At 44.6% G+C, this 15,880-nt stretch overlaps 1 protein-coding gene across 1 annotated transcript in view; it reads right to left on the bottom strand.

Annotated features, from left to right (window-relative positions):
- Nucleotides 1–2,366: 2,366 nt before the first annotated feature.
- LOC140187896 (cytochrome P450 2D26-like) overlaps nucleotides 2,367–15,880 on the bottom strand; it is a 32,833-nt gene continuing 19,319 nt past the window's right edge. Inside the window, exons 5-9 of the mRNA XM_072243728.1 lie at nucleotides 11,253–11,426; nucleotides 10,353–10,494; nucleotides 9,769–9,956; nucleotides 3,854–3,995; nucleotides 2,367–3,439 (exon numbers count right to left, since the gene is read on the bottom strand). Of these exons, the coding sequence (XP_072099829.1) occupies nucleotides 3,258–3,439; nucleotides 3,854–3,995; nucleotides 9,769–9,956; nucleotides 10,353–10,494; nucleotides 11,253–11,426 (828 nt within the window). The 3' untranslated portion in view covers nucleotides 2,367–3,257. The remainder of the gene's footprint in view (nucleotides 3,440–3,853; nucleotides 3,996–9,768; nucleotides 9,957–10,352; nucleotides 10,495–11,252; nucleotides 11,427–15,880) is intronic.

The raw sequence follows: 15,880 nt of genomic DNA, 5'->3' as shown, positions 1-15,880 counted from the left end.
CCCGTTGGTGGCCATCCACAGCTGCCGGAAGCGAGGCCTCCGCCGCCGACCTCGGAAATCGAGCCCGCGGCTCGACTGGAGCGGAGGCCTCCGCAACCGTGACTCGGCTTAAGGGTTTGTTTCAGCAAGGATCCCGGCCATCCGGGAATAGGTGTCGGCTTCGGGGCCCGACCCAATCGACAGCCCGGGCCCCCGGCAGCTGGAAATGGCAGCGGAGCCTCCCCCGTTAATCGGCGCCACCCGGAGCGCACGGACGACGCGATTCCCCGCGGGAGGCGTCGACCAACATCAAAGCGCTGACAACACAGTGCATCGATGGAAGCCTGGAAAGATGCACTGTTTACCGAGGAAGCGCGGGAGAAGAGCTGGGCTGCTGGACAGATTGAAGCTGAGGGGCTTCAGGATCCCAATGCCCAGCATCCTGCTAGCTAATGTGCAAGCCATAGAGGACAAGGTGGATGATCTTAAAGGGAGACTCACCTACTCAGGGAGATGCAGAACTGCTGTGTATTCTGTTTCACCGAGACCTGGCTCTCCCAGACATCCCACCCTGCAAAAACTCATTTCAGGGAGGTAGCACTCCCCCCCCCCCGCCCGTCGACATCCAAGGGTGTATGTAATACTTTGTTTAGTGATTTTGTCTAATCTGTAAACCAAGTTGGGTATATGCAGCAAATGTGACATTAAAATATGTACTTATATTATCATGTTTATACTACTACAACTTTAAGCAAGTCTACAGGGAGTTTGGCCTCATCACATAGGATATCAATAGAGTAGCTCCTTAGCAGCTAGCCAGTTAGTTTAAGTAACGTTAGCTATGCTGTAATGACACCTGTTAAACTCACCTCAACATGTCTTTTACATTTTAACCCACCATGGGCAATAGAAAAGTCACTGTTGCAAACAGTGCAGCGAGCAACACTGTCATTATTTTTGAGGTCGACTGTAAAGCCCGCCCACAGAGAAAACTGATAGGTCTACTTAGCAGGGGTCCCCAACATTTTTTGCACCGCAGACCGGTTTAATATTGACATTATTCTTGCGGACTGGCCGACCGGGTTGGTGGGTGTTAATCACGACCGGAATATAGGTGATAAGTCAATAGCATCATAACTTCTTAAGTAACGTTTGGATATTAAACACAAAGCGCATATTTTCCCCATATGAACATATAAAATCATTGCAACACACCAATGTCGCTGAATCAGTGCAACAAGACACTCCCATCGAGGGGTGAGGGGAGACAGCGATAGTCAAAGGGGGTTCCTTATGTCCAGTCTATTCCACAATTTAGTTTTCGTTGCATTCATTGCAGAAAACTCCGCTTCACAGCGATATGATGTTGGAAATGGAAACAACGTTATCAGTGCTTTCGTGGCTATCTCAAGATATTTAGCTTTACACCGCACGCTGTCGGAGAAGTGCTGTCAGGATAATCAAGGACATGACCCACCAAGCCAACAGACGTTTTGTCCCTCATCCCTCCGGAGAACGTTCAGGAGCTTGAAGACTCGTACGGCCAGATTTGGGAACAGCTTCTTTCCAACTGTGATAAGACTGCTGAATGGATCCTGACCCAGATCTGGGCCGTACCCTCCAAATATCCAGACCTGCCTCTTGGTTTTTTTGCACTACCTTATTTCCCATTTTTCTATTTTCTATTTATGATTTATAATTTAAATTTTTAATATTTACTAATTTTAACTACTTTTAATATTTTTAATATTTGTAATCCAGGGAGTGTGAAGTGCAGATTCAAATATCGCTGTGATGATTATGCGTTCTAGTACTAATTGTTTGCTGACAATAAAGTATAAATTATAAAGTATAATGGCTGCTCAGAACACTCAACAAACGCAAATCCTGCTTCACCATTAGCTGAAAGTAGGACCATCTTCAGAGTGTTTTTTTTCCATCAAATCTTTGTAGATGGTTCCTGTTGAAGCAGAGTTTGGTTGCTAGAAGCTGTGGGGTCTTGCTCTGGAGCACCACCCGAAACATAACCATGAAAGTACGTTTGGAATACTGTGCATCAGTAAGGATTTCACACTTAAATAAATAATGACTACCTTCTTTACTTTCTAGTTAAAGAGTATCCCTCCCTGTTTCTTCTGCATAAATTATATCTTGTGATGATAATGCGTGTGCCCATTCTGAAGTCAAGACCTTAGGTCTCATAGAAGTCAATCAGCACCCTCATGTCAGGGAGATTATACTGTATCATTCTATAATGCAAAGAATAATTAACTACTTTATTTCTTTTCTGGAGGAGTTCAGCTGTCACTAATTACTCATTTGAGTGATGAGATTCCCCCCTCCAACTAATGAAGACATGATTTCAGCTACAAAAAAGATTAAACAGCAGAACACATTTATTTTGAGGAGTAATTGTAACAGAGATTATGGATCTATAAAGGTTTTCCAAACATAAGCATAATTCTTCACAAACTAGATGAGTTGCAGATGAAAAAGTTGTCTGTCGATGAAAGACGGGTCTGCGAAGAGATCCCTCTCAGATCCAGGATGAGGAACGTCGATACATTTTCATGTTTGTACCCTCACTCCTTCGCTGCCTTCTAATATTTATGTCGGTGTTTTTCTTGCCTGTCGTCTAGTGATGCCCACATCCACATTTGATAATTTCACAACTACATTGATCAGGTCGGACTGTAGGAGCCTCAGTTTAACACAGACAACAACAGGGAAACATGGTATTGAAGTGGTCAGCACGATACCATTACAGCTTGGGATGTTCTGGAGTCTGGACCTGATTTCTGGCCCCTTTCTGTAAGGAATCGCTGTATGTGCTCCCCCGTGGAAAGTGTGAGTTTTCACCAGATCCAAAGACATATCCTGTTGGGTAGGGTAATGGGTTATTGTAAATGTGGTTAGGTTGGGGATAATTGGGTTTGCTGCGGGTTGCTGTGGATTGAACGGCTGGAAAGGCCTACTCCATGCTGTATCCATAAATAAGTATTGTTTCTTCTGATTGGGTCATAGTCCCAATTCATTCAATGATAGGTTTCCTAACCTTGGACAGGATTGTTTCTCAAGAAGACCGGTAAATCAGTACTAGTTAAAGATGAATAATAAATATCTTCTTTTCAATATTTGTATTAGTTTCTACATAAAAGAATACAGAGTACAAGAAAGTATATATAAAGGTCGATAAAAACAACTACCAAATACATTATATCTATTCAAAAAGCCAAAAAGCAAAGAGCCTCCTGAGCCCAGATGGTGAATACCTATCCCTATCTGGCTTTAGCACAGAGCCGATAGGGCAGTGGGCAGAGGGTAATTCCAAACTGAGCTTCCTTGTAGCTTGGTCTTGCCTCATTTTCCGGGAGAAACAACGTGAATCTTTGGAGAATGGACGTGAAGAAGATGAAGAGCTCCGTCTTCGCCAGCTGCTCCCCCAGACACACACGATGACCTGTAGGGTGAAGGGCAAGAGAGGTTAGTACCACAGAAAAAAGACTGAGAATCACTGCAGGGTCACACTGAACAACAGTGACGACCTATATAGTCTCGAAGTCCTAATATAATTTGCCTTATCCAACCATCTCATCTCTTAGAGAGGTAGTACACTTCCAGACTTTATCGAAGTTAAACAAATGTTTATTCTATTCATTGTAATTAGTTAATTCAGGAAGTTCTCTTTCAGAGCTGGAATGGTGGGATAGGGTTTTGGGAGTTAACTTAAATTTTGAAGTTAATGAAGCGTACGCTACAAATGCAGGAATCAGCCAGCAGCATCCTTCACCAGAGCACGGGAGATGAAGGTTGGATATCCACAACCACAGCTCTAAACTTTGGTACATTTAATGATCCACAAACCCTACATTACCTGCTGAGAATGGGATGAAGGCTTCTGGTTTCACAAACTTTCCATCGGAATCAAGGAAATGTCCTGGATTAAACTGATGTGGAGTCAACCAAATATCTTCATCAAGCAAGGCAGAGGAAATGTTTGGAATGATCATTGTTCCCTAAATATTAATCAAAGAGATACATTAGGGAAATATTAGTAACAGACCCACAGAGCAATGAAGTGAATTATATTGTGGTCTTTGGACTGAGAGCTACGGCTTGTAGCCCAATGATTGTAAGTCATTATAGACAGAAGATAGTCAATCTAATTCTGCAATACACTTCACCTTCACTGCTACCACAAACTTAGGGTGCTTAGTAATGCTTTGAGAGGTTTGTGGGCTCAAAGTGAATAAAGCAATCTTCACTCAATGCCTCTCATCATCTTATACACTTCTATCAGGTCACCTCTCATCCTCTGTCACTCGAAGGAAAAAGGGCCTAGTTCATTCAACCTATTCTCATAAGGCATGCTCCCCAATCCAGGCAGAATCCTTGTAAATCTCCTCGGCACCCTTTCTATGGTTTCCACATCCGTCCTATGGTGAGGAGACCAGAAGTGACTACAGTACTCCAAGTGTGGTCTGACCATAGTCCTATATAGCTGCAACATTACCTCTCGGCTCCTAAACTCAATCCCACGATTGATGAATGTCAATGCTCCATATGCTTTCTTAACCACAGAGTCAACCTGCACAGCAGCTTTGAGTGTCCTATTGACTCAGACCACAAGATCACTCTGATCCTCCATATTGCCACGGGTCTTACCATTAATACTATATTCTGTCATCACATCTGACCTACCAAAATGAACCACCTCACACTTATCTGGATTGAACTCCATCTGCCACTTCTCAGCCGATTTTTGCATCTTATCAATGACCCGCTGTAATCTCTGACAGCCCTCCACACTATCCACAACACCTCCAACCTTTGTGTCACAGCAAATTTACTAACCCATCCCTGCACTACTTCATCCAGGTCATTTATAAAAATCACGAAAAGTAGGGGTTCCAGAACAGATCCCGGAGGCACACCACTGGTGACCGACCTCCATGCAGAATACGACCCTTCAACAACCACTCTTTGCCTTCTGTGGGCAAACAAGTTCTGAATCCACAAAGCAATTGCCCCTTGGATCCCATGCCTCCTTACTTTCTCAATAGGCCTTGCATAGGGTACCTTGTCAAATACCTTGCTGAAATCCATATACACTACATCTACTGTTCTACCTTCATCAATGTGTTTAGTCACATCCTCAAAAAATTTAATCGGGCTCATAAGGCATGACCTGCCTTTCACAAAGACATGCTAACTATTCCTAATCATATTATGCCTCTCCAAATGTTCATAAATCCTGCCTCTCAGGATCTTCTCCATCAACTTACCAACCACTGAAGTAAGATTCAATGGTCTATAATTAACTCTACTTCCTTTCTTGAATAAGGGAACAACATCCGCAACCCTCCAATCCTCTGGAACCTCTCCCATTCCCATTGATGATGCAAAGGTCATTGCCAGAGGCTCAGCAATCTCCTCTGTCACCTCCCACAGTAGCCTGGGTACATCTCATCCGGTCCCAGTGATTTATCCAACTTGATGCTTTCCAAAAGCTCCTGCACATCCTCTTTCTTAATATCTACATTCTCAAGCTTTTCAGTCCACTGCAAATCATCCCTACAATCGCCAAGATCCTTTCCTGTAGTGAATGCTGAAGCAAAGTATTCATTAAATACCTCTGCTATCTCCTCCAGTTCCATACACACTTTTCCACAGTCGTACTCGGTTGGTCCAATTCTCTCACGTCTCATCCACTTGCTCTTAACATACTTGTGGAATGCCTTGAGGTTTTCCTTAATCCTGCCTGTCAAGGCCTTCACATGGCCCCTTCTGGCTCTCCTAATTTCTTTCCTGAGCTCCTTCCTGCTTGCCTTATAATCTTCTAGCTCTCTATCATTACCTAGCTTTTTGAACCTTTCATAAGCTCTTCTTTTCTTCTTGACTAAATTTACAACAGCCTTTGTAGACCATGGTCCCTGTACCCTACCATACTTTCCCTGTCTCATTGGAACGTACCTATGCAGAACTCCACACAAATATCCCCTGAACATTTGCCACATTTCTGCCATACATTTCCCTGAGAACATCTGTTTCCAATTTATGCTTCCAAGTTCCTGCCTGACAGCCTCATAGTTCCCCTTACTCCAATTAAACATTTTCCTAAATTGTCTGTTTCTATCCCTCTCCAACGCTATAGTAAAGGAGATAGAATTGTGATCACTATCTCCAAAATGCTCTCCCACTGAGAGATCTGACTCCTGACCAGGTTCATTTCCTAATACCAGATCAAGTACAGCCTCTCCTCTTGTAGGCTTATCTACATATTGTGTCAAGAAACCTTCTTGAATGCACCTAACAAACTCCACCCCATCTAATCTCCTTGCTTTAGGAACACGCCGATCGATATTTGAGAAATTAAAATCTCCCACCACGACAACCCTGTTATTATCACACCTTTCCAGGATCTGTCTCCTTATCTGCTCCTCGATTTCCCTGTTACTATCGGGTGGTGTATAAAAAACACCCAGTAGAGTTATCGACCCCTTCCTGTTCCTAACTTGCACCAACGGAGACTCAGTAGACAATCCCTCCATGTCTTCCTCCTTTTCTACGGCCGTGTCACTATCTCTGATCAACAGTACCAAACCCCATCTCATTGGCCTCCTTCCCTGTTCTTCCTGAAACATCTAAAGCCTGGCACTCAAAGCAACCATTCCTGCCCCTGCACCATCCAAGTCTCTGTAATGGCCACACCATCATAGCTCCAAGTACTGATCCATGCTCTAAGCTCATCCGCTTTGTTCATAGTACTCCTTGCATTAAAATACACATCTCAAACCAGCGATCTGAGAGCGTCCCTTCTCTATCACCTGTCTATCCTCTCTCTTGCACTGTCTCCAAGCTTTCTCTATTTGTGAGCCAACCGCCTCTTCCTCCATCTCTTCAGTTTGTTCCCACCACCCCCACTCCCCCAGCAATCCTAGTTTAAACTCTCCCCAATAGCCTTAGCAAATCTCCCTGCAAGGTTATTGGTCCCCCTGGGATTCAAGTTCAACCCATCCTTTTTGTACAGGTCACTCCTGCCCCAAAAGGGGTCCCAATTATTCAGAAATCTGTATCCCTGCCCCCTGCTCCAATCCCTCAGCCATGCATCTATCCTCCACTTCAGTCTATTCCTATACTCACTGTCAATTGGCACAGGCAGTAATCCTGAGATGACTACCGTGTGGTCCTGCTTCTCAACTTCCTTCCTAACTCCCTGTCATCTGCTTTCAGGACCTCCTCCATTTTCCTGCCTATGTTGTTTGTACCAATCTGTACCACGACCTCTGGCTGTTCTCCTTCCCACTTCACGATACCTTGGACACAATTAGAAACATCCCGGACTCTGGTGTTTCTTTCCTGTGTCCACAGAATCGCCTGCCTGATCTCTTAACTATAGAGTCCCCTATCACTGCTGCCATCCTTTTCATTTTCTTACTCTTCTGAGCCACAACGCCAGACTTTGTGCCAGAGGCGCAGCCACTGTTGCTTCTCCTGGGTGCAGATGTGGTGTCCGGGAGGCTGGGCGTCTCCTGGACCTCCCAGATCTGACACCGAGCACAGAAAGCTGGCCTCACACACATACTTCTTGTCTGTATTCTGCTCAGGCAATCTACCTCACCTCAAACTGTTATTGCCTAAGCCCCATTGAGCCAAAGCCTTCCTACTCCATCGCCCGCTCCTCTGACACCCACTCTATCAGGCTGTCTCCTTTTAAACTCTTCTTGCTGTTCTCACCGGCTGGAGGAGAAGTGGGACTCCTAACTATACAGGGTAGGACAAATGAGATCAGTACACCAGCTGGGGAAAGAGAAAGTTGTATATGATCCAGTGGGAGAAAATGGGATTTCCGGTAAGCAAGTGCGAGATCTAGAATAAAATATGGAATAAAAATGTTTATCGCTGAACATAAGAATGCAAGAAAATAGGAGCAGGAGTAGGTCACTCACCCCCTCAAGCCTTCTCTGCCATTCAGTTTGATTGGTGACAGATCTACCCCAGGTTTTATCTCATCTCCTGTACAAATTCCTTGATTATCTTGATTACTTCCAAATTTATCTCTCCCCAACTGAAAGTGAACACTGGAATCTGTCCAACAAACCTTTGTTTGTTCTCCAAAAGTCTATTTATGGGGATTCAATTCCATCTGCCATTCTTTGCCCACCTTACCAACTCAACAGCCTGATGTGGTGACCTGTGAAGCTGCTGTATAGTCATAGTCATACTTTATTGATCTGGGGGAAATTTGTTTTTGTTACAGTTGCACCATAAATAATTAAATAGTAATAAAACCATAAATAGTTAAATAGTAATATGTAAATTATGCCAGGAAATAGGCCCAGGACCAGCCTATTGGCTCAGGGTGACTGACCCTCCAAGGGAGGAGTTGTAAAGTTTGATGGCCACAGGCAGGAATGACTTCCTATGATGCTCTGTGTTGCATCTCGGTGGAATGAGTCTCTGGCTGAATGTACTCCTGTGCCCAACCAATACATTATGTAGTGGATGGGAGACATTGTCCAAGATGGCATGCAACTTGGACAGCATCCTCTTTTCAGACACCACCGTCAGAGACTCCAGTTCCATCCCCACAACATCACTGGCCTTACGAGTGAGTTTGTTGATTCTGTTGGTGTCTGCTACCCTCAGCCTGCTGCCCCAGCACACAACAGCAAACATGATCGCACTGGCCACCACAGACTCGTAGAACATCCTCAGCATCGTCCGGCAGATGTTAAAGGACCACAGTCTCCTCAGAAAATAGAGGTGGCTCTGACCCTTCCTGTAGACAGCCTCAGTGTTCTTTGACCAGTCCAGTTTATTGTCAATTCATATCCCCAGGTATTTGTAATCCTCCACCATGTCCACACTGACCCCCGGATGGAAACAGAGGGCACCGGTACCTTAGCTCTCCTCAGGTCTACCAGCAGCTCCTTAGTCTTTTTCACAATAAGCTGCAGATAATTCTTCTCACACCATGTGACAAAGTTTCCTACTGTAGCCCTGTACTCAGCCTCATCTCCCTTGCTGATGCATCCAACTATGGCAGAGTCATCAGAAAACTTCTGAAGATGACTAGACTCTGTTCAGTAGTTGTAGTCTGAGGTGTAAATGGTAAAGAGAAATGGAGACAAGACAGGTGAGGGAGGAGGGTTTCAGGGGATCTGAAGGGGACATTTATCACCCCGTTGTAGTATCTGGAATGAACTGCCAGAGGCTGGAACTCGAATGACATTTGAGAGACATTTTGCCAGTTACTTGAACAGATAGGATTAGAGGGATATGGCATTCATGTTGCCTCATTATTTTCTTTTGCAGTTATATATTTCGTAAGTTGTAGTATCGTTTATGCCTTGTCCTGTCACTAAGCAACACATTTCACAGCATATGTCAGTGATTAAAGACCTTAAACTGAAATACCTCTCCCACACGGCTGACCCTTCCCGTCACTATGTATGGCTGTTGTGTCTGCTTACTGGGAAAGTGTCGTTGAGGGCTGATATTCTCCTGGGGTTGATGTATAGCAGCATGGATATCATTCCTCTTAGTGCGTTGTGTGCCTTGTGAAATAGTTCACATTTTACTGCACAGTTCTGGGTGAACCACACACAGATACTTTTCAGGTACTTCACAATAACCTCACAATTGCTTGTAAAAACTCCTGTGGACATTATTTCCCACTTAGCACACCAAAAACATCTGAAGCGCAATTTTTAGGTAACTGCTTTCAGATCATTCAGAGTATTGAAGGTCAGAAAGGGAATGATGAAAATTAACTCCAGATTGTACCTTCGGGATGGTGTATCCCATGACCGTGGTATCTCTGTATGTTTGATGAGGCAGTGAGATTGGTACAATATTTCCTAAGCGTTGTATTTCATGGATAACCGCGTTCGTGAATGGCATTTCCTCCCGGTCCTCCAATCTTGGCCTTCTACCCTTCCCAATCACTCTGTCAATCTCCTCGTGAACCCGAGCTGCAGGAACCAAACAAGAACAAATTTCAAGCTTTGACTGAAAGGAGGAACTCATGTTTTATTCATATGTTTCATCCACCCAAAAATCCTAACGTGTCTTATTACAAAATGAAACTTTGGCAATGTGGTCACTGTTGTATGTTAGGAGGTACAGCAACCGATCCAATAATAGCAAAGTCCTAGAAACATCAGACTGTTAGTGTTTAACAAAGGGGTTTCATTAACTTAGAGATTCAAATCCTGTTGCTAATACTTAGATCTTTAGCCTGAAAATTAATAGTTTTACTAATAACATTCTTCAGCCTCTCCCGATACTGTTACACTCATTCTCCACACCTTCCATTCACACCAATGCACAGCTGGTGAAGGGCCTGGCACAGACATTGTTATACTTACACTGCACATCTGGATGTAACACCATGAAGAGCAAGCCCCAGTTTAGGGTGGTGGATGTGGTCTCTGTACCTGCAGCAAAGAGGCCTAGTAATGACGTAATCATCTTGTCCTCCAGGAAACTTGTGTTCGGTGTGTTCCTCATCTGAAATGCAGTCAGGGAAAGTAGTGTTAATGTATAGAACTGAAGGATTATTTTGTAGGAATAGTGCTGAAGTCAGGCAGCCTGCTTTAAAGAGTATAACATTCCGGTGAGGTGTCAATGAACATTCAGTTCTGGTCAGGAATTTCTAGGAAAGGAAGGTCAGAGCTACAAGGAGAGATTGGATAGGCTTCCTAGATAACAGGATGCTGAGGGGTGATATTATAGAGGTTTATCAGGGGCATTGATGAGGTGGATTGTCACAGTGTTTCCCCCAGAGTTAGGAGCATAGAACTAGGGGACATTGGTTTAAGATGAGAGGGGAAGGATTTGCAAGAGAATTTCCACGGAAGGGATAGTGAGAATATGGAACAAGCTGCCAGAGGAAATGGTAGAGGAAGGTGCAATTATAACATTATTTGGCGAGGTACAGGGAAGGAAAGGAATAAGGGGATTGGGATTAGCAGAGTTGGGCATCTTGATCAGAATGGGTGAGTTGAGCATAGAGGCAACTGTAGGGCCCTGCGAAAGGTGTGAAAGTCCTGGAGAGCTCACAAGAAGGATTTATTGAGGGTTTTCAGCCACGAAGTTTAGACAAGTGAGAATCTGACGAAAGTTGATGTGGTCTTGCTACCTAAACCAGTACTGAGTATGGGATGCTGCAGTAATATTTCCTACTAAGGACCCAACAACATGAGAAAAGTGGGAAATACCAGGACACAAAGCACTGCCTCTCGGATGCTTCAGTAATCATCACCTACCTTCTCCTGTTGTGTTAAGAAAGCATCAATAAAGTCCCTGGTATAATTTGGATCCCATGATTCCTTATGACTTGTGATTATTTCTTGCAAAAATTGAGCCATTTTGCGCAGATTTTGAAATATTTTGTTTTGCGGTCCTGGAAGGTAATACAGGAAGGGGAACGCATTCACCAACTGCAACGGAAACAGATTTAGAAATTAAATACATCCTCTTCAGTTCTCCGATTTTTCTTAAAATAAAGAACGGAAATTCCAACGTTGACAGAAAAACAGAACCAAGGCAGGGTCAGATGGGCTGGATTGGTGAAGCCATATCCAATAATCCATCTGAGTATTTGGAAAACCCAAACACGATGAATTCTACAGATGCTGGAAATTCAAGCAACACACATCAAAGTTGCTGGTGAATGCAGCAGGCCGGGCAGCATCTCTAGGAAGACGTACAGTCCACGTTTCGGGCCAAGTCCCTTCGTCAGGTCTAACTGACGGAAGAGCTAGTAAGAGATTTGAAAGTGGGAGGGGGAGGGGGAGATCTAAAATGATAAGTGAAGACAGGAGGGGGAGGGATGGAGCCAAGAGCTGGACAGGTGATAGGCAAAAGGGATATGAGAGGATCATGAGAAAGGAGGCACAGGAAGAAGGAAAATGGGGAGGGGAGGAAAAACCCAGAGGATGGGCAAGGGGTATAGTCAGAGGGACAGAGGGAGAAAAAGGAGAGAGAGAGAAAGTATGTGTGTATATAAATAAATAACGGATGGAGTACGAGAGGGAGGTGGGGCATTAGAAGACTTCTCCAACTTCTGCTAAAGCCCCACCTCCCCCTCATACCCCATCTGTTATTTATTTATATAGACTTCTCTAACTTCCAGGATATTAGGGATAAATTTGTCCTGGTGAGGAATATGAAGAATGGTAGGGTGAAGGAACCATGGGTGACAAGTGAGGTGGAAAGTTTAGTCAGGTGGAAGAAGGCAGCATACATGAGGTTTAGGAATCAAGGATCAGATGGGTCTATTGAGGAATATCGGGTAGCAAGAAAGGAGCTTAAGAAGGGGCTGAGAAGAGCAAGAAGGGGGCATAAGAAGGCCTTGGCGAGTAGGGTAAAGGAAAACCCCAAGGCATTCTTCAATTATTTGAAGAGAAAAAGGATGACAAGAGTGAAGGTAGGACCGATTAGAGATAAAGGTGGGAAGATGTGCCTGGAGGCTGTGGAAGTGAGCGAGGCCCTCAATGAATACTTCTCTTCGGTATTCACCAATGAGAGGGAACTTGATAACGGTGAGGAAAATATGAGTGAGTTTGATGTTTTGAAGCATGTTGATATGAAGGGAGAGGAGGTGTTGGAGTTGTTAAAATACATTAGACGGATAAGTCCCCGGGGTCTGACGGAATATTCCCCAGGCTGCTCCACGAGGCGAGGGAAGAGATTTCTGAGCCTCTGGCCAGGATCTTTATGTCCTCGTTGTCCACGGGAATGGTGCCGGAGGATTGGAGGGAGACGAATGTTGTCCCTTTGTTCAAAAAAGGTAGTAGGGATAGTCGGGGTAATTATAGACCAGTGAGCCTTACGTCTGTGGTGGGAAAGCTGTTGGAAAAGATTCTTAGAGATAGGATCTCTGGGCATTTAGAGAATCATGGTCTGATCAGGGACAGTCAGCAAGGCTTTGTGAAGGGCAGATCGTGTTTAACAAGCCTGATAGAGTTCTTTGAGGAGGTGACCAGGCATATAGATGAGGGTAGTGCAGTGGATGTGATCTATATGGATTTTAGTAAGGCATTTGACAAGGTTCCACATGGTAGGCTTATTCAGAAAGTCAGAAGGCATGGGATCCAGGGAAGTTTGGCTAGGTGGATTCAGAATTGGTTTGCCTGCAGAAGGCAGAGGGTCGTGGTGGAGGGAGTACATTCAGGCTGGAGGATTGTGACTAGTGGTGTCCCACAAGGATCTGTTCTGGGACCTCTACTTTTCGTAATTTTTATTAAGGACCTGGATGTGGGGGTAGAAGGGTGGGTTGGCAAGTTTGCAGACGACACAAAGGTTGGTGGTGTTGTAGATAGTGTAGAGGATTGTCAAAGATTGCAGAGAGACATCGATAGGATGCAGAAGTGGGCTGAGAAGTGGCAGATGGAGTTCAACCCAGAGAAGTGTGAGGTGGTACACTTTGGAAGGTAAACTCCAAGGCAGAGTACAAAGTAAATGGCAGGATACTTGGTAGTGTGGTGGAGCAGAGGGATCTCGGGGTACTTGTGCACAGATCCCTGAATGTTGCCTCACAGGTGGATAGGGTAGTTAAGAAAGTTTATGCGGTATTAGCTTTCATAAGTCGAGGGATAGTGTTTAAGAGTCACGATGTAATGATGCAGCTCTATAAAACTCTGGTTGGGCCACACTAGGTGTACTGTGTCCAGTTCTGGTCGCCTCACTATAGGAAGCATTGGAAAGGGTACAGAGGAGATTTACCAGGATGCTGCCTGGTTCAGAGAGTATGCATTATGATTACAGATTAAGGGAGCTAGGGCTTTACTCTTTGGAGAGAAGGAGGATGAGAGGAGACATGATAAAGGCGTACAAGATAATAAGAGGAATAGACAGAGTGGATAACCGTTGCCTCTTCCCCAGGGCACTACTGCTCAATACAAGAGGGCATGGCTTTAAGGTAAGGGGTGGGAAGTTCAAGGGGGATATTAGAGGAAGGTTTTTGACTCAGAGAGTGGTTGGTGCATGGAATTGCCTGCATGAGTCAGTGGTGGAGACAGATACACTAGTGAAGTTTAAGAGACTACTAGACAGGTATATGGAGGCATTTAAGGTGGGGGCTTATATGGGAGGCAGGGTTTAAGGGTCAGCACAACATTGTGGGCTGAAGGGCCTGTACTGTGCTGTACTATTCTGTAAGTAATGAAGGGTAAGAGGCCTACAACAGTAACTATCACATGTCAGTGGCAGCAGTACTTTCTTTATCTGGGGCAGAATCATTTCCTAATTTTGTCCTGCACCCCACTATCTGGACGGGATTCCACCTGGACTGCTTTCACTGGAGCATCAGAGACTGTGAGGAGAACTGACTGAAGTTTATAAAATTATGAGCAGATAAGACAGTGAGTTTGTTTTCCCAGGGTAAAAATGTTGAAGGGCAGATATCCAAGGTGAGAGGGGGAAAAGTTTAAAGGAGATGTGCAGGATATGTTTAGATTACAATGAGTGGTGGGGGCCTGGAATGTACTGTTGGAGGTGGGTGGTGGTGGAAGGAGACATGAGAGAACCATTGACGCTTTTTGAATGAGGCCTTCGTTGGTCGGAGTTGAACATGGATTTTGTGTCCCAGCTCTCTAACAACAGTCTCGATACACAAGGCAACTCAGTACGATACGATTAGCAAGCTGCGACCCGTGCAGCAGACTCCCCCTCTCCACGCAGCTGGAGAATCCAAAGGAATGGAAGAGACCGATAACAGTTTGTCACCAGCAGCAACAAAGGAGTTGCTAGTCAACATTGACCTCAACTTAAGACTGCGTTAGGGACTCCAGCTCGGGATTTTACCTCAGGGTTTACTCCCAAAGCCTTTCCCATAAGTGCATATAGTTGCAAGGCCACAGGGGTTTGAGGTCAGAGTTTTTTTTCTCTTTGATGAGCTGCAAACCACAGTTGAAAAGCTCCATCCCCCTGGAGTGATTGGTTTTAAGGCATCAGGAGTTTACATTGGCCCCCTTCTCCTGACTGTAGAAATTATTCTGTCAGGCTTAGTAACTAATCCACATGTAAAGACCAGGAGCTGGACTTGGTTGTCAGAGGCTATCTGAGATGCACGCCACTGGGAGCATTTAATAGATAGTGGAGTTCATCCCCCTACCCCTCCCCACAACTCCGGCTATGACAATCTCAAAGAACCTCTGAGGAAAGCTTTTAGATAGGCACATGAATTTGCAGAGAATAGAATGATATAGGTCTGAAGAGATTTGTCATCATGCTTGGCACAAACATCATGGCCAAAGGATCTGTTCCTTTGCCATACTGTTCTCAGTGTTCTATGTGTGCCAAACAACCTGTTCTCCTCTTTCGATGGGAGATAGCCCGCCTGCTTGTAATGCAGGGATCTTTTGAAAGCTGAACCTGAGGGAAGATCACGCCAGAATAATTTGTGTTACCACTATCCTTCCCACCCCAACACCTTCAGGACACAGTAATGCATTTCTTCATTCCCCTCAGCCGTGAGCAGCACAAGTACAAGGACTGAGAGTCTCTTTACTCAGATACCCATTTCTAACCCTGTTGTCTTTCCCTGAAGGAATTCCTTCCTGACATCTGCTCTACTTTCACCACATGACAATATTTCACAGGATATTTGTCCGCAAAATTTTGAAAACTCAAAGTAAAACCTGCAGATGCAAGACATGTGAAGTAAAAAAGAAAATGCTGGAAACATTCAGCAGCCCGGGGTACTTACAGAAAAGTAGACTTTGTGCTGGAGCTTAGAATTGCGAAAGACAGAAAACAAGTTAATTTCAAATTGCAGATTGCAGAAATGATGTGTATACAGGTGGATCAATCGGGCAAATGGAATAAGGTGAACTTGTGAACTGATGGTCTTATTGGCTGTCAATGGAGCCAACTGATCACCGAGGATGGA

This window comes from Mobula birostris, chromosome 25, assembly GCF_030028105.1.
Source record: "Mobula birostris isolate sMobBir1 chromosome 25, sMobBir1.hap1, whole genome shotgun sequence".
NCBI classification, from domain to species: Eukaryota; Metazoa; Chordata; class Chondrichthyes; order Myliobatiformes; family Myliobatidae; genus Mobula; species Mobula birostris.
Note: the sequence above shows the minus strand (reverse complement) of the source record. Positions and strands in the feature narration are given on the sequence as shown.